General features: G+C 42.6%; 4 protein-coding genes and 1 long non-coding RNA gene across 5 annotated transcripts; 3 read left to right on the forward strand and 2 right to left on the reverse strand.

Moving 5' to 3' along the window:
- Positions 1–11609: 11609 nt before the first annotated feature.
- LOC9660716 (RGG repeats nuclear RNA binding protein A) lies at positions 11610–13116 on the reverse strand. Its single transcript, XM_002979222.2, has 6 exons — positions 12801–13116; positions 12459–12741; positions 12278–12386; positions 12053–12211; positions 11921–11983; positions 11610–11860 (listed from the first exon to the last, which is right to left on the reverse strand). Exons 1-6 carry the CDS (start codon positions 12973–12975, stop codon positions 11669–11671), a joined length of 981 nt encoding a protein of 326 aa, XP_002979268.1. The 5' UTR covers positions 12976–13116; the 3' UTR covers positions 11610–11668.
- A 487-nt stretch (positions 13117–13603) lies between these two features.
- Positions 13604–14257, forward strand: LOC112349546 (germin-like protein subfamily 1 member 18). Its single transcript, XM_024684133.1, has one exon. It carries the CDS (start codon positions 13604–13606, stop codon positions 14255–14257), a length of 654 nt encoding a protein of 217 aa, XP_024539901.1.
- A 315-nt stretch (positions 14258–14572) lies between these two features.
- On the forward strand, positions 14573–16017 carry LOC9660717. Its single transcript, XM_024684134.1, has 4 exons — positions 14573–14944; positions 15031–15190; positions 15259–15356; positions 15422–16017. Exons 1-4 carry the CDS (start codon positions 14573–14575, stop codon positions 15629–15631), a joined length of 840 nt encoding a protein of 279 aa, XP_024539902.1. The 3' UTR covers positions 15632–16017.
- Positions 16018–16303: 286 nt separating this feature from the next.
- On the reverse strand, positions 16304–17812 carry LOC112349547 (pentatricopeptide repeat-containing protein At4g02750-like). Its single transcript, XM_024684135.1, has one exon. It carries the CDS (start codon positions 17810–17812, stop codon positions 16304–16306), a length of 1509 nt encoding a protein of 502 aa, XP_024539903.1.
- A 5772-nt stretch (positions 17813–23584) lies between these two features.
- LOC112349614 lies at positions 23585–24303 on the forward strand. The gene is made up of 3 exons (XR_002993439.1): positions 23585–23721; positions 23958–24166; positions 24243–24303. It is a non-coding gene; the product is annotated as an uncharacterized LOC112349614 (long non-coding RNA).
- Positions 24304–25039: the final 736 nt, after the last annotated feature.

Consider the following 25039-nt stretch of genomic DNA (forward strand, 5'->3'; position numbering starts at 1 on the left):
TAGGCTAACATTAATTCTGCCAACTCAAAGTGTAACCTCGAGTTGCTAATGCGCCTCACTCACGAGCCCAAGCGCAAACTCGTGTAACGGAACAACTCAGTCCACCCTATGAGCCCAAGAGCAAGCTCACATAATATGGAACGAAAAGGTAACCAAAACCTATCCCAAGGAACCAATGCGAAGTCTTTGCACCAAAACGTGTACCCACTCGGATCATCGTTTTCATCTCTGCGTATGCAACGAGACTAGTTGCCCAATCTCACTGAATAGTACTCGCTGAGACTCATCCTCTGATACCAAATGTAGCGCATGTGGTTTTGACCCTTTATCCTATGGTGATTTACCATAGGATAACACCACGAAGCGGAACCTAAACCCTCTTTGTGCCACGTGACAGATGCCACGTGTCACATGCCACGTGTCCATGCCACGTGTCCATAGGAACCCGAGGTTCAGGGCCTTGGGCCACTGAACGAAGGAACGGTGCCAAACTCCCAAGCATGACGCCAAGGAGTGATGGAACCGGACCACGGAGCAACTCCCGAGCATATAGCCCAAGGAGCGAAGGGACAAGAGCCCGGAGCGACTTGGAATAGTCCTAAAGCAACCAGCATCCCAATGCCAGGACCAGCACGCAAAACGGAGCCAAACGGAGTCTGGCACTATTTCGGCATACCGGTGGCCTAACGTGAGGATATGGGTACTCCACCAGCTAGCATGGAATGGAACTTGGGCTTAGACCCAAGCCGGACGCAGAACAAGGACAGGCACGCAAGCGGGAGCTAGACTATGCCTCAGGTTGGTCGGCCATGCCCGACCTACCCACTATCCCTACTATACATTTGGAACCCCCCATAGCCCCCCCCCCCCTTGAGGAACACACGCTTTGGGCTTTCACCCCAAGCTTCCCTTAGTACCAGGAGTTAGTCTCTGGGACAAACTCAAAACTTACTAAATATGGAATGTCCTTAGATTGCGAATTTGGACACGGGACGAACACCATTGTGTTCAGGCCGATCTCTACATTCCGTAGATATGCCAAATGAGCAAATCTGGACACTTGCCATAAATAGCATTTGGGACCGAAAGGAGACTAACACAAAGGGCATGATAGCGAGGGTGTTTGGCAGACACGGTAAGCTATCATGTAGCGATATTGAGGGACCAATCTCAATACGCGAGGGTTCTTGTCAAGCCAGTGCAAGACAGAGCAAAAGAGAACTAACAAGCCGGGCCGAGTATGCTCAGCTAAATAGACACTTAGGAATTCCTTCCTTATGCTCATCCGGCCAAGTACAGATGCAAAGTCCAGTTTACTAACACTTGAACAAGAGGGACTAATAAAGGGTCCAGCAATACCGACCTCCTGCCATCGTGGCAGTAAGGAAAGAGTGTCCGTAAGGACTGGTCGACAGGTAACTTTCGATACCCGAAGTCACATTCGCGACAAATAGGGTGCTCACAGGTCTATTCCCGACTACATCACCAGGTTTTAAGCATACTAGAAGCATTGTTGGGATCATAGAGTGGTCCAAGATGAGTAGCAGGGGATCACAGCATTCACAGTGGGTCTGTGCGGGAACTTGTAGCAAAAACTTCTAAAGAAGACATTCAGGTCTTGCTGCGAGGCATTTTTATTTGCTATGAAGCTGGAAAGAGAGCTACTTGTTGATTTAGGGATTGCCAAAGTTGATTTTGACCAAACCATCACCCCATTAGAGTCACCTTGTGCAGCTTTTTGTCCATCAATACCAAAGCCCATTGCCATTGAACATACACCTCTGGCTATCAAGAACTTTGCCAACAAGATGTGGCAACTGAAGGAGATCATTCTTCAACAACAGTCACATTATGACAAATTGTTCTAAGAGCTTGTGGAGTCTAGGAAAGAGACTGTTGCAACTCGGGAATGCCAATTCAAGTCCCATTGGTGCACTCACCGTGAGACGAACACACACAACACACAGCGTTGCTCCAAGCTTCACCCAGAGCTTTAGCCTCCACCTTCTCAATGTGTCCAGAAACTTCCTATCACTGACAACTCCACACCATCTTATGGTCCAGAGACATATCAAGAGTAGTTGGAACAACAAGCAATCAAAGCAGCCCCTTTGTCAAGCAAAGGCAAGGTACTAACCTTATCGGTCAACATGATTTTGGTAGCCAAGGAACTCTATAGATAGTAGTAGCAAACCACAGCCACTTGAGCCCAAGCAAAGAAGAAGGCAACCGCTCAGCCTGTCATAGATCCCCCGACATCAGTTGAGAGTGAATTTGTATCGGCACTAAATCCAATGACATAGAGGGTGGCTTGTAAGATCCCTTTCAAGTCACTACTCTCTACTCCTCTTGGGATGTTACCAACAGCTATTCATGTTCCAGAGGTAATTCTTCAGCAGCTAATTGACACTCCTGTCACCTTTTCACTCCAAGAAATGTTCTACCTTGTCCTTAGATTCAACCAACATTTGGAGGAGTTTTCACGATTAGGAACACCACAGAGCACCCTCTATAGGACTCTTTAAGAGGTAGATATCGTCGACATGACAAGATATGGTGGAGATCCTGGTCCATTCTTCGTCCCGATGTAGATTGATACTTCCTCTTGCAAGATGGATGCTTTGGTTGACTCTGGTTCTAGGAGAAATATTATCTCTCTTGAAGCTGCCCTTTCAACACAGTTACAGATCACTGAGTGCTCCTCCATTGTGCTCAAAACCTTCGCTAATCACATTGTTCCTCCAATGGCCATTTGCTGTGGTGTCAAGGTTTTGGTGCAAGGTGTTACTTCTAAGGTAGATTTCCTTGTGGTTGACTACCAGCGTCTTCAAACATCCTATTTGAAGGACTCTATCATCCTTGGCTGCTCTTCGCAAGCTGCAGCCCATTGCACCATCGATAGTGCAAAAGGCAGGATGGAAATTAACAATGGAATCTATATCACCACCTTTCTCAACAACTATGGCAAAGCTCTTTCTCAGCACACCCAGAAGGTTCAGGCTAAGGTGGTCTCCACACCACACTTTCCCCCTGAGCTCATAGAGATTTTCCCTGAGTTGGCAGTGTAGTTGCCCATATATGCAATGGATGCTTTCTCATGTAATGTGATTGACATCGTTGGAAATGAGTCAGACAGCTTTGGACATCTCTCAGTCTCACACTCTTTATTTGAGAGTAAAGCCGAGCCTCTAGCCACGCCCTCTTTATTTGATGGCAAGGCTTATAGGGTGCTAGCTTCCACATCCAGATTTTTTGAAGTGTTTCTTGATTGAGGAAGGGCTTCTTGATTTGTTTTTTGCATGGGACCAACTCTCTTTTATGGAGCTTGATGATACAGTCACTCTAGACTAGTTCCATCTTTCACATGATGCAGACAAAGTCAATTCTCTTCAGCAATTGTCTGAGATGCCACACAGCTAGCATCTTCCACTAAAATTGTTGTAGCCAATGACTTAGAGTGTATTTTGTCATGCCATTTTTTGGAGGTGAAGGGTAACATTTAGGCAAACAACTAGCAGAAAGAATCAAGCCAATAAAATATATTGCATGCAAGCTATATCTCTTTGACTTCAGAATTTCCTAATATGAAGCCCCCAATACACACTATCGAAATAAGTTGTAATCATAGGAGTGTCCTCTTCCTCAAAATAAAGATGCTAGGGACACCACATCTGGCAAGCCCATCTCTGGCAAGTCAAGTAAGAACATTGCTGTTGGATTCAAGGCCTTTGTCTCTTACTCTCTCTACTTCTGATGCTTTGAGTGTGTGATCTCCAATGCAAGGACTGAAGCCAAGTATTCTACTAGTGAGGGAAGATCCTCCATTAAAGTCAAGTCCAAGTTTGGGGCTAAATCTTCAATGCAATACACTTGGATTCTTTTTGTCCCAAAAACTAGGTTGCCGGCATTGGAGTTTGGATGATTGATTCTACTGAGAACAAAGTAGCCGACCTCTCTATCACTTTGCCAGCAACATCAGCTAATGAGCAGAGTACTTAGCGGCTATCAGTGCCATGAAGTTGGCCATTGATCTCAAGTTTAGGCAAGCCACTTTCATTGGAGATGCACAACTCATTATATGCCAACTTATTGGAGAATGCTAGGTTTGCAAAGAGAACCTGAAAGAGTTATGGTAGTATGCAATCAACCTAAAAGATGAGTTATCTCAAGTGACTTTTTGAAATGTCCCTCATGAAGAAAACTTTTGGGCAGACAAGTTATCACAACAAGCAATCACCATGATACAAGAGGCAAAAAACTCTCCCAACTCTTTGATTTCCAAGGTCGAGGAGGAATCTAAGATAGATGAGCCCTCTGAGCCCAAAGTTCCTCCAAACTCTAGGGTTCATACCATTTTCCTAAGTGATGACAAGGACCTAGTCTTTATCACCACATCACTTGCTTTAGCAAATATAGCAAAGTTTTTGGACCTCCTTCACTATTTCAAGGATGTGTTCACTTGGGATTACAGCCAGCTTCTAGGGGTCCCCATGGACACAATCATACATAGCATCGTGCTTTCAAAGTCAGCCAAACCAATCCATCAAAAGATGAGCGTTTCAGCTTGGCAACTCACTCAGATATGAAGTTGGAGATCGAGTGACTTTTGGTAGCTAGTTTTATTTACCCTTTGGAGAACTCAAAGTGGGGGGCAAACCTTATCCCTGCATGCAAGGCAAATAGAAATCTCTGCCTTTGCATTGACTTTTGAGACTTGAACAAAGCAATTGTGAAAGGTCACTTTCTAACTCCATTTATCGATGTAATTGTGGATGAGATGGCTAGACATCATTACTATTCTTTCATGAATGGTTTTCTAGGGTACAACCAGATATTCATTCATCCCTATCATCAAGATCTTATGGCATTCCGGACACCTTAGGGGTCTTTGCTTTCAACGTCCTATTATTTAGCTTGTGTAATGCTGGAGCTACTTTTCAGCGCTTTATGACCCACATCTTTCACAACTTGATTAGAGGCACTTTGAGGGTGTATATAGATGATTTGTGCATGACCTCTGACTCTTTCAATGGCCACCTTGTGCACTTGGAGCAGATCTTCACTCACTGCCGACAACACAGGTTTTCTTTGAACCCGGCAAAGTGTAAGTTCAAGGTGACTGAAGGCTAGTTGCTAGGATTTGATGTCTCACAAGATGGAATCAAGCCCCAGATACCCAAGGCTCAGGAGATTATGGATCAGTGCCTGTCAATCAATTTGAAGTAGCTTTGTGGTTTCCTCAGGCAAATGAGTTTCTTTCATTTTTTCCTCCATAACTATGCTGCACGTTCACGGCCTTTGATAGCTCTATTACAACACAACATTCCATTTATATGGGGTGAGATCCAACAACAAGCTTTTGAATCACTAAAACAGTACAATATATATATATAACAATCAAACTTGCTTGATTTGCCCATGCCACAAGCCACTGTGGCAAGATGCAGGTTCCATTGACAAGCAAGGCACACTTGCCTCTATTATACACCTTTAGAAAAAAGAGATAAAATACTCTTCTTTACTCAAGGTCATTGTATTGTTGTTAGTAGGCTATGAACCATTCTCTCTTGCTCTAAAAATCTCTCTTAAACTCTCCCAATCCCCTTAAGAGAACACTAAAAATTTAATTCCTCAAGAATAATCAAAATCATTGTTCTAAAGCCATTGTGTTGCCACTAGCTAGTTGTGGATTCTCACATATAAGTTTAGAGCCACTGTGTTGCCACTAGCAAACCACAAGATCTCTTTGGAAAACACTCTCTATTTTAAGTTTTACAAAAATATTGTAATGTTGTTAAATAACTTTTTCCAAAAAGAGGTGAGGCCCAATTTATGTCACCATCCTTTTCTTTATTGTAAGTGACTAAATTTTCCATTATACTTTAGTCATTTAATTACACCTTTGACCCCTAGCCATGTGGCTAGAATAAAGTTCCAATAAGCCATACTAGGTATCGAAGTAGGTAGTGCCACCCACACTTAGATTGGGAGTATTGACCATTTGATCTTCTAGGGGAACTAAAGTTGGTTATTAAACATTTCACTAAATTACCCACTTGTCTATCTATATTCTAACTTTGGGCTCCTCAATATCATCACCCAACACATAGGTATAACCTTCCTAGGTCATAATGGCCTTTTCTAGCCAAATTAGTTTCACTAGAGTCGAACCCCCACACTTTCCCTACTATGCTTTTGGAATCCCTTGCAGCTGCACCCTCCCAAAAGATTATCACTTTGGGCTTTCACCCTTTGACTTGTATTAATATTCGGATTTGGACTTGAACTCGGACTTGGACTCGGACTCGGACTCAATCTTGGTTTTAGCCCCGAACTCAAACCCAGTCTCGGTCTTGGCCTCGGTCTTGGCCTTGATTTTGGACCTGTTCTCGATCTTCATCTTGGACTCGACCTCAGACTCCATCTCAGTCTCCATCTCGAACTTCTTTTTGACACTTCCATATGTCACAACACTTGCCATATTTCCAAGTCCTTCTTGACACTTCATCTTGGACCCAAACATGGGTATTTCTCATCTAACTTGTCTTTTCAATTCTTTCTAATGATTTCCATAGCCCATTCTTAGCCACTAGATTTTTGCTCATATCCTTTGATTTTTGCACCAAACAATATAGGATCACAACCTTCATCCTTAAGGTATCCTTTTAGTCCCATAGTAAAGGCTCTTGCTTTGCCAAGTCTAAGGGTGTTTAACGCTAGTGAGCATCTTTAGCATTTTTTACTATGGCCTCTATCCATGGCCCATACATAGTATTTATTGCAATTATCAAAAGTCTTCTTCTTCATGACCTAACTTTCCAACCATCCTATATGTCTTTTTTAGAGATTACTTTCTTGGACTCACTATACCATAGCATTGTCATAGTTCATTTTTTTTACATGTCCTTCCCACTTGGTTACCTTGACCAAGTTACACTATACCATTTGTTCAAATTGTTAGGGGAAGGAGGGGTGCCTCCCCCAATGCTCACTTAAATATAAAAAATGCTCCAATGCTTTTCACAAATGCCCCCCTTTTGCCCTTGTGGGGCAAAAGTTTTATACAAGGAAGATAAAAAATATTCTAGAAATGAGAATATTCCCTCTCTCACTCTCACACTCTCTAAGTGGCCATGCCTTAACATGCAACCACGATGGATTACATTGACTCCAGATGCTTGAAAACCCTCCGAAGAGTGTAGAGTGTATCTCTACTGCTAATGCCAAATGTTGGTAATTGTGTGAAATGGTAGAAACTTTGAAATAAAGTGGGAAAAGAAAGAAAAGAGGTAAGTGTGAAGTTTAAAGACAGGGAGGAAAATCCAATGGGAAACCCTGTAGTCAAATTAGACCCTGATGTAAAAGAAAAAGTGTGGAAAGAGAAAAAAAATAGAAGAAAAAGAGTGAGTATCCAAAGAACTTAACCCATACCTGGATTTCGGCTCAAGAAAGTGTAATATGCAAATGTAGCCTCATGATGATTTTAGGTATGCTCTAAAGACTGACTGAAATTGAGAAAGAAAGATAGCTAGAAGAGGGGATGCATTGCCCAAAGGTGGTAAGTGTAGAAATGATAAAAGATGGAGTGATATGGTGGAGTGCCAAGATGGTGGTGGCACTTTGAGAAGGTGGCCATGTTTGAAAGTGTCAGGCCTATAGTCTGATGTGTCAGAATAAAGAAAATTGCAATTAAAAAAGATGGCATAGTTGCTAGATCGCTAGTAAAGAGAGGTGGCATGTGTCCACTGAGTGCTAGAGTAGGAGAAAGTGGCTTTAGCTTTTGTGGCCTCACCTAAGAATCCACTTAGGTGCCTTGAGTGAATAGGTTCACCTGGTTGGAAGAAAGTTGCTCCAGAAAAACTAGCACGTCATCAGCAAATGGTCAGAATGATATCTAAAAAACAACACATCCAATGAAGTGATGTCTTTTGCTGCTAGTGTGTGTATTTATGTCCCAAGTATGGTGTAAATATGACCTTAAACAAAGATGTGGATGATGGCGAAAGAATGAAAGATGCAAGATGGGCATCTAGAGGTAAGTGCGGGCAATACTGTTGGGAGTGATTGGTGATGGATCTATGAATGTAGATGATATGGAATGGGTGTGAGGAATGTGTGGGGTAGAGTAATGGTAAGGGAAGGGCCAAAAAACTTGGAACATAAACCAAGCCAAGTGAGGAACTTCTATACAAATGGCAATGCAGCCTGAGCATGACATCCAAGGCAAGAGCCATGGTCCAATGGAGAAACACCCTCTAAAAGTAAAAAAATAAACCATGAAAGTAAAGTGAAAGAAAGGAAGCAAAAGAAAAAAAAGATAAGAGGAACACGTCACTAGATGAAGTGTTTGAGGTGAAAGTGGTTGTGAGTGTGTGGGAGCTCACATCCATCAGCATTTACTAGCACGTGTGTTCCACCTCCAATGTGTTGCTAAACAAAGTAAGGGCCAATCCAGCACGGAGAGAACTTCGAAGGTAGTGTGAATTCCTTGAGTAGAACAAAATTGCCATCCTTGAATGGTTTAGCAGACTGCACTGACTTGATCTTCTACTTTCATCGAAAGAGATGTTCAATCGTGTCTCATCGCTATTCTTCCAAGGCAAGAACCTCCAAGTCACATGCATGAAGTTTGTCCTCATCGCTAAGCTACATCATTGCCGCGTATCAAAGTGAAAGTGAGAGTGATGGCACCTAAATCTCCACTAGAAGCATAGCCTTTATCCCATAGACAAGAGAGAATGGGGTCATAAAGATGGATGTCTTGAAAGACATCCAAAAGGCCCACAATGCTGTAACCAAGTGCTCGTGCCAACACCTTGGGTGATCCTCCACAAGCTTTGAGATGATTGCCTTCAATATCTTGTTGCTGGACTTTTCCTGGCCACTGCACTTAGGATAGTAGCTGCTGCTCTTCACATGCTTGACCTGCAGCTGCTGGAGAAGATGCTGCATCACCTATCCAAGGAAGTCGTTGCCACGATCGGAAATCAAAACTATAGGAACTTTGAATTGGCAAACAATGTACTCATAGACAAACTTCACTGTAGACTATTGATCTACCTATCACAAAGGGATGGCCTCAACCCATTTTGTGAAATAGTCTGTCAGCACAACGATGTAGTGCTATCCTTTTGAGCTTGGTGGGTTGATCAGGCTGACAAAGTCAAGTCCCCACTCGAAAAAGGGACCCAGAGAAGTGACAAGCTGGAAAGGAAGATGTGGAACATAGCTCCAAGGGTTGAATTGTTGGCAGTGCTTACATGCCTTTGCATAGTCCAAGCTGTCCTAGTCAATCCAAGGGCAAAAGTAACCATGGCACAAGAGGAGCTGTGCTGTGACCTGTCCCAAGAAATGCCCCGCACAAGAGTGGAAAGCATGAAGGAGCTTAGGGACCTCATGTTCACCATACACCGCAACAAAATGTCCTGAGAAGTCCTCTTATAAGGGTGTCCATCGAGAAGGCAAAACCCCGCTTAGATCTCCAATGCCTTTTATTGCATTGGTGAGGAATCTACTAGGAACTTGTTTGAATCTAGGTACACTACAATGTCCTGTAATGCTTCTTGGACCACAAAGGAGGTAGCTTCAGCAACTAGGAACTTGCTCAGATCCATCACACGCTTCCGCTGCGTATGAAAAGTTGGCTAGAACTTTTGGATGGTCACAATCCAAGATAAAGTACAAGGATCATGAACTGGTCACTGTAAAAGAAAGGTCAACAAATTAAAATAGATATGGAAATGGATACGGGCTCCAGCAAGAAAGTGACAAAATCATTCCAAGGTGTAAACAATAGCCACTGCTTCTTTTTCTGCATCTATGTACTTCTTCTCAATCTCCTTGAATGAATGTGAGGAATAGTATGTTGGGTGTGGTGGCTTGCCAGGCTCTGAATGTTAGCAAAGGCATACTCCAAGAGCCTTTGTGCTAGTCGTGATATAAATTTCGAAAGGAAGTTGTTGTTTTGGTGGCTGGAGTATGTAGAGTGTAAAACCCTAGAAACAGTCAGCATTTAGGGTATGACAGATGCATAAATATTCCTTAGAGAGCCAAATATAAAAAGGAAACAAGGAAGAGTTAAGCTAGGCCTCACCTTTCTTGAAGTAGTTAACAATATTTAAAAGCATTTAAAAGTGTTTTTAGAGTGTTTTTAGTCAGTAGTGAGAAAACTAAGAGTGCTAGTAAGCTTTCAAGAGTTTTGGAGACTATTGACAATAGGATGTCCTTAAGCAATTTTGTGAAGGAATCTTCCCACTTGGGCACAACACAGTGGAATTTACACAACACAATGCTTTATAGCCTTGGTTCTAGTAAAAACTTTGTTATATCAAAGCAATAGGAGGATAGTTACAAACCCAATTGGATCTTGCAAACTAAGAATTAAGGCACCACTATTTTTTGGCTGGGAAAAGTTTATAGTGAACATGATTTTTTAAATCTGTCTAACTAAGGGGCTCATTAAATCCTTAAATCTCTATTTGGAACTCTAGTATTCTTATTATGAGTTAGATTGTTCCCCCTTATTGGGCAGCATAAGCACACCTAATGACACTAACAACCTTCCTTCTGAAGTCTTGGCTTGTTCCCAAACTGCATGTTTTGTTTCTGTTTTACTAGTCTACAGATTGCAGTGGAATAAAATTAGATTGCTGCTCAGAAGCCTAGATTCATGGACATTAGAATGGCTTTAGAACTTTTTGCATGAACCTATTGGCCACTAAGTTTCTTGCGCTTAGGCCTAGTTCTTTTTCTGAAGGCTAATCACGAGTTTCTTGGCAAAGAGCAGGGACAGGCGATTTAAAGAGACTGACCTTCAAGATCCCAATCAAGTTGAGCACCTTGAGCAGAAGGAGATCACAGCTTGGCCTTTAGTGTCGCAATCAAGGGCAATACCCGGTTGTGGCATGGCTTGGCCTTTAGAAGGGCAATAAATCCACAATGACAGTGTATTCCTATAACCATGCACGCTACAATGTGCTTCCTGGGCTCCCAAAATTTGGAGACTCACATTAAAAAACACTTTGTACTGAGAAATGGGAGAAGAAGCCATACTGAAGTACGAGACTCCAGTATAGGTTCTTTAACACTATAGAAATCAACAATCATCTTATACCTTCGATCTTATGCTTTACGGAAAGATATGAATTAAACTCATCAAATTTTGAATAATACCAAGATTTAAGCAGAAAACAAATTGAGGTGCTCCATGATCTGGAATGCTAGGATTTAATACAAAGACAACTTTTGCAACCTGAGTGACTCTAGGATGCATCAAAGTTCCAGCCCACAAAGTTTGAGCAAATAGTGTGTTCCTTGCTGGACAAAGAGGAGCTTGGTTGCTCAGGCTGGATTGACACCCTATGGAGTCTGTCCTTGCAAAGGAGACTCTAAGAGTGTTGATTCCTGGGAAGACATCAACATTTGCATTGGTGACGATGCTTGTACTTGGTGTTCCCAGGATCCCTGAGTCCCTGGAACATGAAATCACTGCCACTAACGTGGTTATTGTTGAGAATCCCAAGCTCTTCCAGACCATACCAGAGCTTCCCAATCGTGGTCACAGCATTGGTCCCCGATCGTCAAAGTAAGCTTAACCACAAACTTTAGAATGGAATCAATGCAGGAAGATTCTATATGTACTTGTCTGATGGAAAAGACGGAAGTTACATTAAGATACGAAGTTCTTTCCCAGCTGTGGAAACTCTTGGGGGCTGTTGATGCTCGGGCTTAGAGCGTCTCCTCCTCCAGCGGCCGAGTAGCGAGCTCCAGAGGGCGATTGGAATCCACTCCCTCGTCCTCGCCCTCTTCCACCGCGAGGGCTTCCATCAGCTGGTCTCAGGAACTCGTTGATATTGATTGCCTGTGTTAAAGAAGAATCGATTGTTGATATCGACAAGAACAAAGGGAAGAAACAGCGCACCTTCTTAGATTTCTCGTCTCTTTCGGCCGCGTCCTTCTTCTTGAGCTTATCTTTGTCAGATCCCTGTGCGTTTTGGACGATTGTGTTAGAGATCACGAGATCCTGGTAAATGTTAACAAAAGATCGCCAGACCAGTTTGATAAAGACGTCGGCATCGTTCTTCTTGTCCACTAGCTGCATCGCTCTGAGCTCACTGTCGGCTTCCACTTTGCGTTCCTCGGCTTTCTGGTGACCCCCGATGCTCTTGCGCCGCTCCTGCACTATCTTCTCATACTCATCCAGTGTCATCTCCTGACAAAACCATTTCCATTCACACGCCATCTCCTTCGTAAAAAAACAAGGAAAGAGTAAACTTACTTTTTCTTCCGGTGCTTCCTCTTTTTTGTCTTCGGTGTTCTTGTCAGTCTCTTGCGAGGCATCCGGAGGAGGAGCTACAACTTGCTCAAACTTGCTCCCAGCAACCTCTCTAGTTTTCACGAAGAACAAACAAAGTGAGCGACAGAGAAGAGGGAAAATAAAAACAGATCGAAAAGCTTACGGTGGCGCGCCCCCGCTGCGTTGCTCATCTGGAGGATAGAAGCCTCCTCTACCTCCTCCACCTCGTCCTTGGCGATCTCTCCCACCATCAAAACTTCGTTCACCGTCGGAAGCAAAGCTCCTGTTGTAGTAACCCCCTCGGCCTCCTCCGCGACCACCTCGATCGCTGTGATCACGGTCGCGATCACTGGCAGAATCTCCTCCAGCCACGAGATTCTCGCGGCCCCTTCCAGCCCTTCCACGGCCGCGGCCACGACCGGCCTGGGCTTCCTTCTCAGCCCTCACTGGAGCAGTAAGAAAATTTCCGGAAACGCTTAGAGCTCGCAGATCGAAGAGGACTTACCGGATTCGGCCGGAGGAAGAGGCTTGGAAGGAAGCTTTGCATGATGGAGATCCTTCTTGGGCGAGGATTTGCTTGGAGCTGGAGGCGCCGCCGCGGTGGCAGCCGTGCTGTACTTCGCTACAGGATCCTCGTCCTCATCGTCGCCCAACAGCGCAAATCGATTGAAAGCAGCCATTTCGAGGCAAAATCAGCTGGATGCCCCAAGATTCTCACATTTGCCGGCGAGGTGGGAGAAATGCGCTATCCCGGCATGGGCAGCCGCCACATCCGCTTCCATCGCCTATCTCGAAGAACCCTAAATTTGTGTAAGAGCCCTAATTTCCATTTACATTTATTTCAAACTGACATTTTATTTTGAAGGAGACTCTATCCAATGCGAATTCATATTCGTGCTACCAGCAAAATCTCAAGAAATTTATGGTGTAATATCACCACATTATATTAGCATTAAAGAATTTCTCTCGTTAATTATTATATTTTTTGGATTTTTGAGAATTGGTTTGGTTCTTTCATTTTTGGTAATGGTTTGAGACCACGACCCGATCAAACTGAAACAATCCAAGCTATGGTTTTGATCAAGTCAGTGAAATTAGCGTGTTATCCTTCTTTGTCCCCTTCAATCTTTATGCTTGACCAAGTCAGATCTGGAGTGCTTGACACTGCCAGTCGGTGACAACTACTATATAAACTCAAGCAAACTCCACATTTCTCCTCACTCCATTCTCCGTCAATCAAGTAGCATCACAGCAAAAAATATCAAAAGCTTTGATCAATCAGCTAAACTCTTGCTGCCAAGATACAAGATGTCTTACAAGTTAGCCATTTGTCTGGTTGCCATTTGTGCCATTGCTTTCGTCCATGGTTCAGATGAAGATGCCCTCCAGGATTTCTGTGTCCGCGACGAAAACAGCAACACCATCGTCAATGGATTCACTTGCAAGCCTGCTGCGGCAACTCTAGCCAGTGATTTCATGTTCCAGGGGCTCCGCAACCCCGGGAACACCAACAACGAGCTCGGATCCATAGTCACCAATGCAAATGTTGGCGTATTCCCGGGAATCAACACTCTTGGAGTCTCTTTTGCGAGGATTGATTATGCTCCATACGGTGTCAATCCCCCCCACGTCCACCCCCGAGGAACCGAGCTCCTCTTCCTCCAGCAAGGAACACTCTATGTTGGATTCGTGAGCACCACCAACAACACACTCTTCGCTCAAACTTTGCATCCAGGGGATCTCTTTGTGTTTCCGCGTGGTCTCATTCACTTCCAGCTCAACGTTGGGAAGACACCGGCTGTTGTTCTTGCGGGATTCAACTCCCAGAATCCGGGTGTCACCCAGGTAGCCAAAGCCGTGTTTGCATCCAATCCTCCCATTTATGACGCCGTCATCAAGAGGGCGTTCCAGATCAATCCCAAGCTCATCCAGCAGCTCAGGGACCTCATCAAGCAGACTTAATCAGCTTGCTTTTGCAATGATTCTTCTGTAATTTTCAAGAATAAGATTGAATAAAGAACTTTACCTTTTCAACTGCTTAAAATATTTAAAATAACAATTAAATAATTTAAACCTGAAATATTTGTACGGCCGCTGGCTCGTTGTACGGGTCCGCTTGTAAATAACTGCCTTCACTGTCTGCTGAAGCGGGAAAACTTAAATTTTAGGGCTCGTGTGGTGCTAGGGCTAAGGGCTCCATGACAATGCCGGGGGATCCCAGCGCCATGGCAGCGATCTTGAGGTAGGGCATTTCTCGCGTCCATCGCAAGCGGCGCCATGGGGCTGTCACTGGGAGGAGGATTGGAGACGGCAAACACCCCTCGCAAGAGGCGGCCGTTTGCGCCGTCGCGGCCACACACGGCAGGGGTTACCGCGATCTCGCACAGGCCACAGACGGCACCAGCGAGGCCCCAGTCGAGCCCCAGGAAGAGAATGGATCGAAACAGCCCCTATTCTCCGCGGAATCGCGTCGTCACGCCGAGGTCTGCGAACTTGAGCCGGCCCCAAACCGCTGGCGAGCCCTTTGCGCTCAATTCCTCGGCTTGGGGGATGAAGCCGATGCCTGCCGGGTCTCCAGCTTCCGGCCGGTCGAGAGGGAGCGATTCTTCCAGGTGTGGCCTCGATCGAGAGACGCTCGTCAAAGAGCTTGTCGAGTTGAAGAAGCTTGTGGCGGAGCAAAACAGGCAGCAAAAGAAGCAGAAGCTTCTAGCTTCCGCGGTGGAGCACGAGAATAGGTACCATTTCCTTTGTCATTTCATCACATCTTGTTTTCTTTCGCTGTGATTCTTCCAACTTACAGGAAGTTGGAGAGGGACATATTGGATCTTGAGTTGAAAGGAATTGCCGACGCCCTCAGTGATTACGACTCACCGTTTCTTCGCGAGAAACTCCAAGGTATGTTAATTGTATTTCCTTTTGATCGAAGCTCTTCAACTCTCTGGCTTGTTTGGCTGCAAACGTAGATTTCAAGACAAGGATCAGCTACTTGCAAAGGGCTTGCCGGCTCCAAAGTGAGGAGCTCTGCCTTTTGCGAAGAGATGTCCGTGGAACGCACACCAAGGTGCCTAGTAGTCTCGTGACAGGGATAGACAGCCCTTAATTTCTTTTTGTCTCGCAAGGGAACAGGAGCTTGAAATGGAGCGAGACGTTTTTGCAGAGGAAGCGTTCTTCTTGCAGAGGGTGGCGAGAAAGCTGGCAACGATTCAGACCCGGATCAACTCCGAGAACAAGGAGATTCAGCAAATGTTAGCGAAGAACGAACAGCTGGAAGCAGCCAACTATCAAACCCAGTCCAACATCACGGTATCTCCAGCGTTGTCCCCGATCTCTAGCTGATGGAAACGAGCAAAGTTTTGCAGGAAGTATCCAATGTGCTTCAGAAGGTGACGCATTCTCTGTCCATCTGCCGGTTCAAGACGAGCGAGGCATCCATCGCCAGCAAGAGGTATTTGAAGCAGGGCAAGGACGTGAGAAGGCGTGGATTGGCAGCCGAGCAGTCGATCCAACGCCTCAAGGATCAAAAGCTCAGGTTCCAGATCAGGATGTCCATTCTAGAGAAGAAGCTCGTCGCGTCCAAGAAGGAGCTGGCCATTGTGCTTCAAGAGAGAGACAAAGGCAGGGCAGCTAAAATGAAGAAATACATTGAGGAGCAAAGCAAGGCCATGAGATCTCCCAGGCACAGGACGCCACCTCGCCGGTCTCCAAAGCCAGTTCCAGCTGACAGCGTTGTGGGAAGTCTCTCTGATCGCTCACAAAAGGAGAAGTTTGGCAAGAAAGACTAAGCTTCTTCCTAAGTTCCGGGGACTTACATCCATGGGAGCCTCCACGACAAGTTAACAGACTCCTGGCCGGAAGAGTTCCTTAAGCGGCCTCTCCAGGTAGCGATTTTCTGCTTTCATCTCATATGTCACTCACACTGGTTTTTTTATTTGCAGAGCAGAGTGTAAAACAACTCCAGAGAAGCACAAGCCTTGGAGAAAATGGTAGAATTCATTCATCCATCTCCTCCTACTCATATTCATCTAAAGCAGGATCTTCTCGGCAGACGTGTGACACGAGCATATACGGCCCGGAAGTCGTAACGTTCAACTCCATTATCCTCTGGGCGACGCGCTCGCCTCGCTCGGTATCCCCGTGCTTGCAGCAAGCGCTCAGCAGCGTCGTCCACGCAGCCACGTCCGGCTTAAACGGCATCGAGGTAAGCAGCTCCTCCGCTTCTTCCAGTAACTTAGCTCGTCCCAGCAGGTCCACCATGCAACAAAAGTGCTCCAGCACGAGAGGAACGCCATACACGGGCTTGATCGACACGAAGTGGTCGCGCCCCTGCGAGAGGAGCCCGAGATGAGCGCAACCAACGAGCAAGTTGATGAAGGTCACCTCGTTTGGCCGGACTCCGTCCAGGTTTAGCCTCCGAAAGAGCTCCCCGACTTGATGGTGGTGCCCATTTTGAGCGTAGGCCGTCATCATCGCGTTCCAGGAGACAACGTTCCGGTTTGGCATGAGATCCAGCAACTCTCGAGCTTGGTGGAGGTGGCCGTGCTGCGTGTAAGTCGCGAGCATACAGTTCAATGAAACCATGTCCTTTTGAGGCATGCTCTCGAAGAAACTCTGCGCTTCCACGAGATGGGCATTTGCGGCGTGTGCTGAGATCATTACGTTCCAGGTGAAAACGTCCCAGGCAGGCATTTTTCGGAACAAAGACATAGCCGTGTCAAGATGCCCCTTTTGGGCATTTGCTTGCACCATGCCATTCCACGTAACAACGTTCCGCTCGGGGCATTTGATAAACACCTCGCGAGCCTTTTCTAGTTGAAAAGCCTCTACGCAAGCTTGTACCATGGCTGTCCAGGTTACCACGTTTCTCTGTGGCATGAGATCAAAGGTTTTGGTGGTTTTCAGCAAATCCCCCACATTGGCAAACGCAGTAATTAGAGCAGTCCAGGATATCACGTCGCGTTCTTCCATTTGGTGAAAAATTTGATGAACTATTGATGTTTCCTTCTTTTCCGCGAACGCAGTGATTAGCCTATTCCACGATCGAATCTCGTGCTGCGGCATGTAATGAAAGAACTGTTTCGCTTTGTGCAAATCCCCGGCTTGGGCAAATCCAGTTATCATCGAGTTCCACACCGCGCAATCTCTGTGGCACATGGTATCGAAGATGGATTTCGCCTCGTCGATGTGTCCCGCGAGCGTATAGCCATTGACCATGGCGGTCCAGGAAACGGCGTCTGGATGCGGCATCATGTTGAGTGCCGCGCGCGCGCGATCGAAGTGCCCGTTGCGCACGTAGGCGGTGATGAGCGCGTTCCACGAGTAGGAATTCGGATCCGGGATGCGATCGAACACCAGTTGGGCTTGCTCCACGCACGAAAGCCTCCCATACATGTCCACGAGGAGATTGGCGACGAACCGGCTGTGGCAATTGCTGCTCACGATGAAAGAATCGATGGCGCGGAGCTGCGCGACGCTCTCGCTGGACCGGATCGCCCGAATCACACCGGCAAAATCGATCATTCGCCGCTACCTTCGCCATCAAAGAAAGAACATCCCGGGGAGATGAGACCAAGAATGTTTAAACTATTACAAGTATAGAATATTCTGGCGAGTATATGAAATATTCTACATCATGGGTTTCTGCTGTCTCCAAGGGGCCTGCATCCCAAGCAGGAGAGCTCCTCCTGCTCTTCAACCAGAAGGGGTTGCCTCTGTGACTTGGAGTTATATTTGCGATTGAGTTTGTGGAGTTGATGATGTTGCAGAAAAATTGGCAGAGCACTCGAAATTGTTTTGTTTCACTTTTGGCGCTCATAAGATTGTCCTATAGACAGATGATAGAATTGTGACAATGGTGGTGATTATCAAAGACACTTTGAGTAGTCAGGTTTGGAGCAACTGATATGTTCATTGAGGTGGAAGTGGGCTAGAGGAGGCGATTGCAAAGGAGGAGGCTGGAAACGGCTCTCGGAAGCTCCCTGGAGGCTTCATATCTTTCTTCGCTGGAGATTCATATCTTTCGGATGACAACGAAATTGCAAGGTAGGTAGAGCTCTGTTATTTTGAAGCTTATCTAGATCTATGATGAGGATGCATTGGGCTCTCGCGAAGTCCAGATGCTGGCTCCCTCCTGCATGACGAGTTCGTGTGCATGAATCTCCAGGCTATGGGCGAAGATGGGAACCTGAAAGATGGCGCGTTGCCCGAGTTTCTTAACTTCAGGCCTGCGTACGCGAAGCCCTCGCTTCCAGCAGCGCTTGCTCACGAGGCCTTCGGGAACGTGTTCGGACATCGTCTTCTTCATGAAGCTGGCAGTCAAGTGTTCCCGGTATTACGATTACAAGGATGAAGTCGCCGAGTTATGGAAAGCAGGAATGGACTTTATCAACGAACTCAACACTGGGGGGCTGAGCTGCCGCCACCATGATTTGCGGGCTTTATTGACAGCTTTGGAGGCGAAAGTTGGGATATTCGCAAGCAAGTGTGACCCAGGCAAGCAAGGCCCGCAGTATGTGAGGCCCTACTGGGCAGATTGGAGACAGGGATAAGTTCTACCTGACTCGTTATCCTGCACTGCTGATCGAGCACATTGGGCCCTTCGTTCGGATCAGTGCCGTTTTTTTGTTGGCAAGGTGTGCGTCACTCCGCTGACTCAACTTGCTGCTGCTTCACTAGCACGACATGTCCGTCGTTCACCTTTGCAAGGCAACCAGGCTGGCCCTGCAGGAGCTCTCTAGCTTCTACAGGAACCACAAAGGTGGGCACCTGACTGTCCCGTACCCTCTCAAGTGTTTCAAATACGTTCCCTGGCCCTTGGCAGCAGGGAAGCTGTTTTTTCTTGTCCGCAGCATGGTGGAGGTAAGGCTCTTAAGAGTGTTCAGATTTGTGATTTTTCTTTAGATTTAGCTTTAGCATCATTGATTTTCTTTTATTTTTTAAATTTTTTCTCCTCTCACAGTAAGTAAATCCTTTATTTATGGAGTAATAATTGCTATAATTGCTAAATGTTATGTAGTTGTAACTAGACAATTAAACACAATTGATAGCAATATTCATGACATATGGTGCAACTTCTCTTCCTCCTACTCCTTTTACCAATCCTTAAATCTAGTTGGATTTTTTCTATAGAAATTCTAAAGATGATATATATTATTGGTTTAATCAATTCATAGTAAGTGCCACTTATCATTTTTAGGATGATGTTTGGATTTCATTATTACTTCTTACCATTTGTTCATGCTCTTCTCATGTTCCCTCAATAATCTTTATAGTATTATAGTTGATTGGCTCAAAAAAAAGTATATTGATTTCTTCGACTTTCATATGTCTTCTAGGGAAAAGATTGCAATATGTCAATCTTCTTATAATTAAAGATGTTCATTTAAACAAGATTTATGTTTAGTATTAATCACCAAAAGAGATCAAAATCTTGTGAGCCAATATTAAGGAAATGTTAGAGAAGGGTGTTATTTGGAAAGTTTGAAATTGTTAACTATATAAACCTTATTTATGAAGTATGATAAAAGGATTTGGTTCAACATCAACTATCACCCATTGAATGATATGATAGTTTTGAGTATGTACCCACTTCCTCGTTTAAAACAAAGCCATTAGCTCACCATGTTAGATCTCACCTTTATGTATTGGCAATATTTTTAAAATTATTTTCTATATGAATGGATCAAAACATCATTAATGGATCATCTTTGACATATTATAAAAAACTTTATCCATATATTAGAAAGTCACTAAAACATTACTCAAACCAAATACCATCATTAAGTACTTGTATAAACTAAATAGTGAAGGTGATGTGGGAAGAACATATTTATGATGTACATAAGGTTTGGATTGGTTATATAAAGTTGGTTTGAAGCTAAAGTAGTTTATAAAATCTAAAAACACCACTTATCTTAGGTTTTACATTTCTTATGAAGGTTTGCAAATTAATTTTGACAAGCTTATAATTGTTTTAAATTTTTCTACACTGAAGTGTATGAATAATGCATAGTGTTTCATTGGCAAAGTGCAATATCTTATTAATTATATTTTTTATTGTACTGCACCATTGTAAACATTATTAGAGTCATTGATATCATCTTTCATCTAATGTAAAACTGTAAATAGGTATTTATAGAACTCAAGGATGTTTTGCTAACTCCTCTACTTTTGGTATACACTAATTACATTTATCCTTTCATCTTGAGCATGAATGCTTATAATATTGATTGAAGGATGCTAATATAAGAGAGTTTGAGTGTGCCTAATAAGTGGCTTAATAGTACTATATTTATGGTTGAGACATTTTATATATTAACATATCAACTAAGGATATGCCACACTTTTGTGAATGTTTATTATCCACAAATAAATAGTTTGATAAAATGATTTGTTAAAACCTTCAAGGGGATGATGGCAAAGTATATAACTTTTCAATTAGAATGTGATAGTTATTTACATTTCTTTGGTATAGTTATATTATGAAGTGCAAAGTTTTACTGTTTCTTCACTATATAAAGTCTTATATACTCATGATCCTAGTTTGCCAATAAAATTGAGTTTATCTTTGTGATAGCTATAAACTATTAACATTGGGTAATGGGATTAATAGTTAATAATCATTCCTTCATTTATTTTAGTGGAACTTGATAAACATTTGAGCAGTTGGATAAAAATGGTACTGCAACATTAATTGTCACTATTTATGAAGTGTAGAGTGGATGATCGAGTGTTAATTCATTCTACCTGTCTTATAGTATATAGTTTATGTAAGGGGTTCATTGTTAGTTGAAAAAGACTATATAGCAAATTGAGTCATAAATTTATAAGGTTTAGCATAAAACTTTGAGCCTCCAGAAATTATACATGTAAAATGCTTCATATAAAGAGATTAGGAATAAATTACACTACTTATATATCCACCAATACCTCATTTTCCTGAACTATCAACTAAAGAACAATAATTATTTTCCATCCTTCTGAGAGAAGGGGATGGTATAAGGGTAAGTGTATAGTTATAATGCCATATACTATTATAAGTGTAATAAAATATTTATATAGAATTGACTCAATTTTTAACTCACTCTCAATTCTCTCTAGATTTAAATAGTGATCCCAAAGAGATCTCACTACTAATGATACTAGTTGATAAATGATTATTTGTTCAGTTTTTGGTTGGAAAACCAAAGGTATTAAGGGAAACTAGATTAAACATAGTTTTTAAGTCTAGGATACATTCTATCAATTTCAATATTAATTATAATAATAAAAATGGTATATTTATTATCAATAACTAATAATCAAATGAAAAAATATTTCAGCTCATCTTTTAGAATATTTAGAATTTTTTTTTGAGTGGGTTTTGATTTTGCAACTCAAGGAACTTAAGTTTCATATATGTTTCAGAGCATTTTGTATTTTAAAATTTTTTAATAAAACGAATTTTAGAAAGCGTTCTATGAATATTTCTTATTAAAATTAATTAAAATTAAAATATATGCTCTAAATATTGTAATATACTTTTTACAAATAAGAAATTAATAAATAAAACTTACTTCTTTTATTTTTCATTAAGATTCTCAAGAGTGGGTCCCCTAAAATACTACCTTGATAGAGGTGATATTGTATTAACTGCCAGATCATCAATAAAGCTGAGATAATTCTGTCCATCATCTTATTATAGTATTTTAATTCTTTAAAATACATATTGACACTGTTGTTACAAGTTAAGTTTTATATAATATAAACTTATTTAATTATATTTTCTAATTTAGCCAATTGTTAGATTTTGAGAAAAAAATCTTAATGGCTAAGTTACAACTTAAAAACCTTTAAATGTGTGTATGGTAGTAACTTCAGGTCATTTGTGTGGTGTCATCTACACAAAGTTTTTCCTTTCATAATCTTAAATGACATTGATTCACCAAGCTTAAATCTTATTTTAAATCATTTAACACTTATGTTTGAAATAATGTTTTTAATATTTTTAATATTATTCATAAAATTTACTATTTCAACTATAAATTATAGTGGAAAAAATAGTATGACAGTTGATAGTGTTAATTTAATTATTCTTGCTATTGAATTAATGATTAATAACACTGAATCTGGAGAGTTACCAAAAGGTCAAAGTATGCAATATGATTATACAATACAAGATGATATATATGGTCCTTTAAGCATGACAAATCAAATATGGATTTATAGTTCAAATGGAAACTTTATTGATACAACTTGTGGAGCAAATCTTGTTGAATATGAACACGATGATGGTGATAATGTAAGACATAGATTGACTACTCTATTAAATTTATATCGTAATAATATTCTTAATTTACGTGCAAGATTTGTTAGAATAGTATTTGGTTCTTATGCTATTGAGTTTATGGAAAAACATTCTGCACATAGATTACCACAAATTCAACATACTATATCCAATAATTTACATGATTGTAGAATTTATCTCACTACTTTAATTAGTAATATGCCTTACAATTCCTTAAAAGCTACTGAATTTTTATTATCACCAAATAATAAAGCTTATTTATATTTACATTTAAATTGTATTCTTGCTTTATATGTAAGAAATGCTATAAAATGGTATAAAGGATCTTCAAATTTTAAAAACTGTGAATTTAAGATAGAAATGGATGGGAATATTGTACTGTATTCTGATAATTCAATTATGGTTTGGTCTCCTAATGTATATTGTAATAAGAAGAGAAATTGTGATATAGGAAAAACATTTCTTTCTCTTCAAAGTGACTGTAATTTGGTATTATATGAATCCCATCAGAAAACATTTTTAAAACATCCTAAATTGAAGGTATTGTGGGCTTCAAATACAAACCCATGTAATTAATTGTAATTTCTTTGCTATGCCCTTTGCAAATTGAGAGAAAACTGTGATAATTTGTATACAACTAGTCAACAATTTTCAAAAGAAATAAAGACTCTACCTACTTCAGTTGCTCCCTTAGAGAAACTCCTTAATACGGTTTCTATGTTTTTTGAGATGTAATTTAGATTTACATGCAGTTTAAGGGTAATTTAAAGTTAAACCCTAGAAATATTTCTCTTTCGATTATGCCCTCCATCTTCCCATGTGAGATCCGAGAAGCTCCATTTCGGCGCTTGGGGATCCGCCGTTATGGTTCCCTTGGCGGAGACGGTGACGCTGTAGGTCAGCTTCTGTCCGGGCTTGTGAAGCTCAGCTTGCTGGGAGTGACCGAGATCGAGATTCCCTTGGCGCTTCCCCGGAAGCGGTGTAGGTCGCGCCGGGATTTCCCACATTGGTCACTGTCCTCTCCACCGTCTTGCTGGATCCATCCAAGAGGACTGCGATGGAGGGATAGTTATGGCTGAAAGAGGTGTCGTTCTTGGGGCATTTGCTGCTACTGTCGCCTGTGATGTTTTGGATTTGCTTGGAGGTATAGCCCGAGTTACATATAGTCGAGAGGATCAGTGTCGTAGACTAGTCCTGGATCGACTACTTTTGCTGGTTGGATCTCACCGTTTCCAACGTCGAAAACAGTCGCTGCCTTGTTAGTGCTTGGATCGACGATTGTTTTGTTGGTGTTGGCTTTGGTGATAGCTTGAGTCTCCAGTTTTATTTTGTTTTCTCTCGACTTACCTGTGGTCATGACTGCTGATTTGATCGCCGCAGGACTCCATGTTGGGTGAATGGATTTCAAGTAAGCGATGGTGCCACTGACGTGAGGGCACGCCATGGAAGTTCCAGAGAGAAAAGTGTACTCCACGAACACTTCCTTTCCATTGTCAGTGTCGGGGATATTGCTTGGCCAAGCTGCTAAGATCTCGACTCCTGGAGCGGTAACGTCCGGCTGCAACGCGAGATAAGTCACAAGCTTCATGGTATGTTTTTCGAGTACCTTGATGATATCCGGACTGATTGTGTGTGGACCTCTTGACGAAAACTCCGCTACGAGAGGTGCTGGCTTGTAAGGAATCGTTGTTCCTCTGAGAATTCGTGATTTACGACTGCACAGAAAGCACGAAGCCAAGAGTAAGTTTCCATCACCTTTTGATCATCTGTTATACTTACTTGGCTGCTATTTTAGCATCCTCGTTGATCTCCCTGTCGATTGTACTGGCACCGACTGTGAAGATCCAGGGAGCACCGTTGGACACTAGAGTTTCCACCAGCGCAAGAGACCATGATTCCTCTTTCAACGGCGTGATAGGCACCAATCGCAATGACGTCTATGCTGTAAACTCCGAGATGGACTAAGCGATTGTTTAGATTGCTAAACCTTTCTTTTTCTTTTTATCTTTGTTTTTTGAGCAGGAAAAAGAAAATTTTTGCTGAGCATAATTCCTAGCTCGCTGAAGAGCTCACAATGAGGTCTGCCAACTTGCTGGAAGAGCGAAACCGAAATGCACAATCGGAGGCTGAGTTGCAAGCCAAGAATTCTTCCTTGCTACTGGCTGTTGATTGATGACTTGAATATTGAAAGGGCTGCCAAGGAGAAAGAAGACGCTCTGGTACGAAGTCGAAAGATCTGGAAACGGAAAAACATGGATTATCTGGTGTAAGATCGTTGTGAAATGACTTGCAATGTCAGGAATTGCGATTTGTCAAAGAGGATGCTGCCGTTAAAGAACATTTATCAATTGAAGCTACCACTGTAAGATCTGTATTTTCTTGTTTTGCTTTCATACTGACAGAATCTCCTATTTAACAGGCATCAAAGCTGGCCGAACTTTATAAACACAGTGGTCTAAAAA

Source organism: Selaginella moellendorffii, unplaced genomic scaffold, assembly GCF_000143415.4.
Source record: "Selaginella moellendorffii unplaced genomic scaffold, v1.0 SELMOscaffold_40, whole genome shotgun sequence".
NCBI classification, from domain to species: domain Eukaryota; kingdom Viridiplantae; phylum Streptophyta; class Lycopodiopsida; order Selaginellales; family Selaginellaceae; genus Selaginella; species Selaginella moellendorffii.

Excerpts from the sequence above, each read along its gene's own strand:
- LOC9660716 (XM_002979222.2), bottom strand. The coding sequence starts at position 12,975 with ATGGCTGCTTTCAATCGATTTGCGCTGTTGGGCGACGATGAGGACGAG. Across the intron at positions 12,387-12,458 it reads CGCAGCGGGGGCGCGCCACC|AGAGGTTGCTGGGAGCAAGT; the intron begins GTAAGCTTTTCG and ends CGTGAAAACTAG. Across the intron at positions 11,861-11,920 it reads GAGACGAGAAATCTAAGAAG|GCAATCAATATCAACGAGTT; the intron begins GTGCGCTGTTTC and ends TCTTTAACACAG.
- LOC112349546 (XM_024684133.1), top strand. The coding sequence starts at position 13,604 with ATGTCTTACAAGTTAGCCATTTGTCTGGTTGCCATTTGTGCCATTGCT.
- LOC9660717 (XM_024684134.1), top strand. The coding sequence starts at position 14,573 with ATGGGGCTGTCACTGGGAGGAGGATTGGAGACGGCAAACACCCCTCGC. Across the intron at positions 15,191-15,258 it reads TCTTCGCGAGAAACTCCAAG|ATTTCAAGACAAGGATCAGC; the intron begins GTATGTTAATTG and ends CTGCAAACGTAG. Across the intron at positions 15,357-15,421 it reads TCCGTGGAACGCACACCAAG|GAGCTTGAAATGGAGCGAGA; the intron begins GTGCCTAGTAGT and ends GCAAGGGAACAG.
- LOC112349547 (XM_024684135.1), bottom strand. The coding sequence starts at position 17,812 with ATGATCGATTTTGCCGGTGTGATTCGGGCGATCCGGTCCAGCGAGAGC.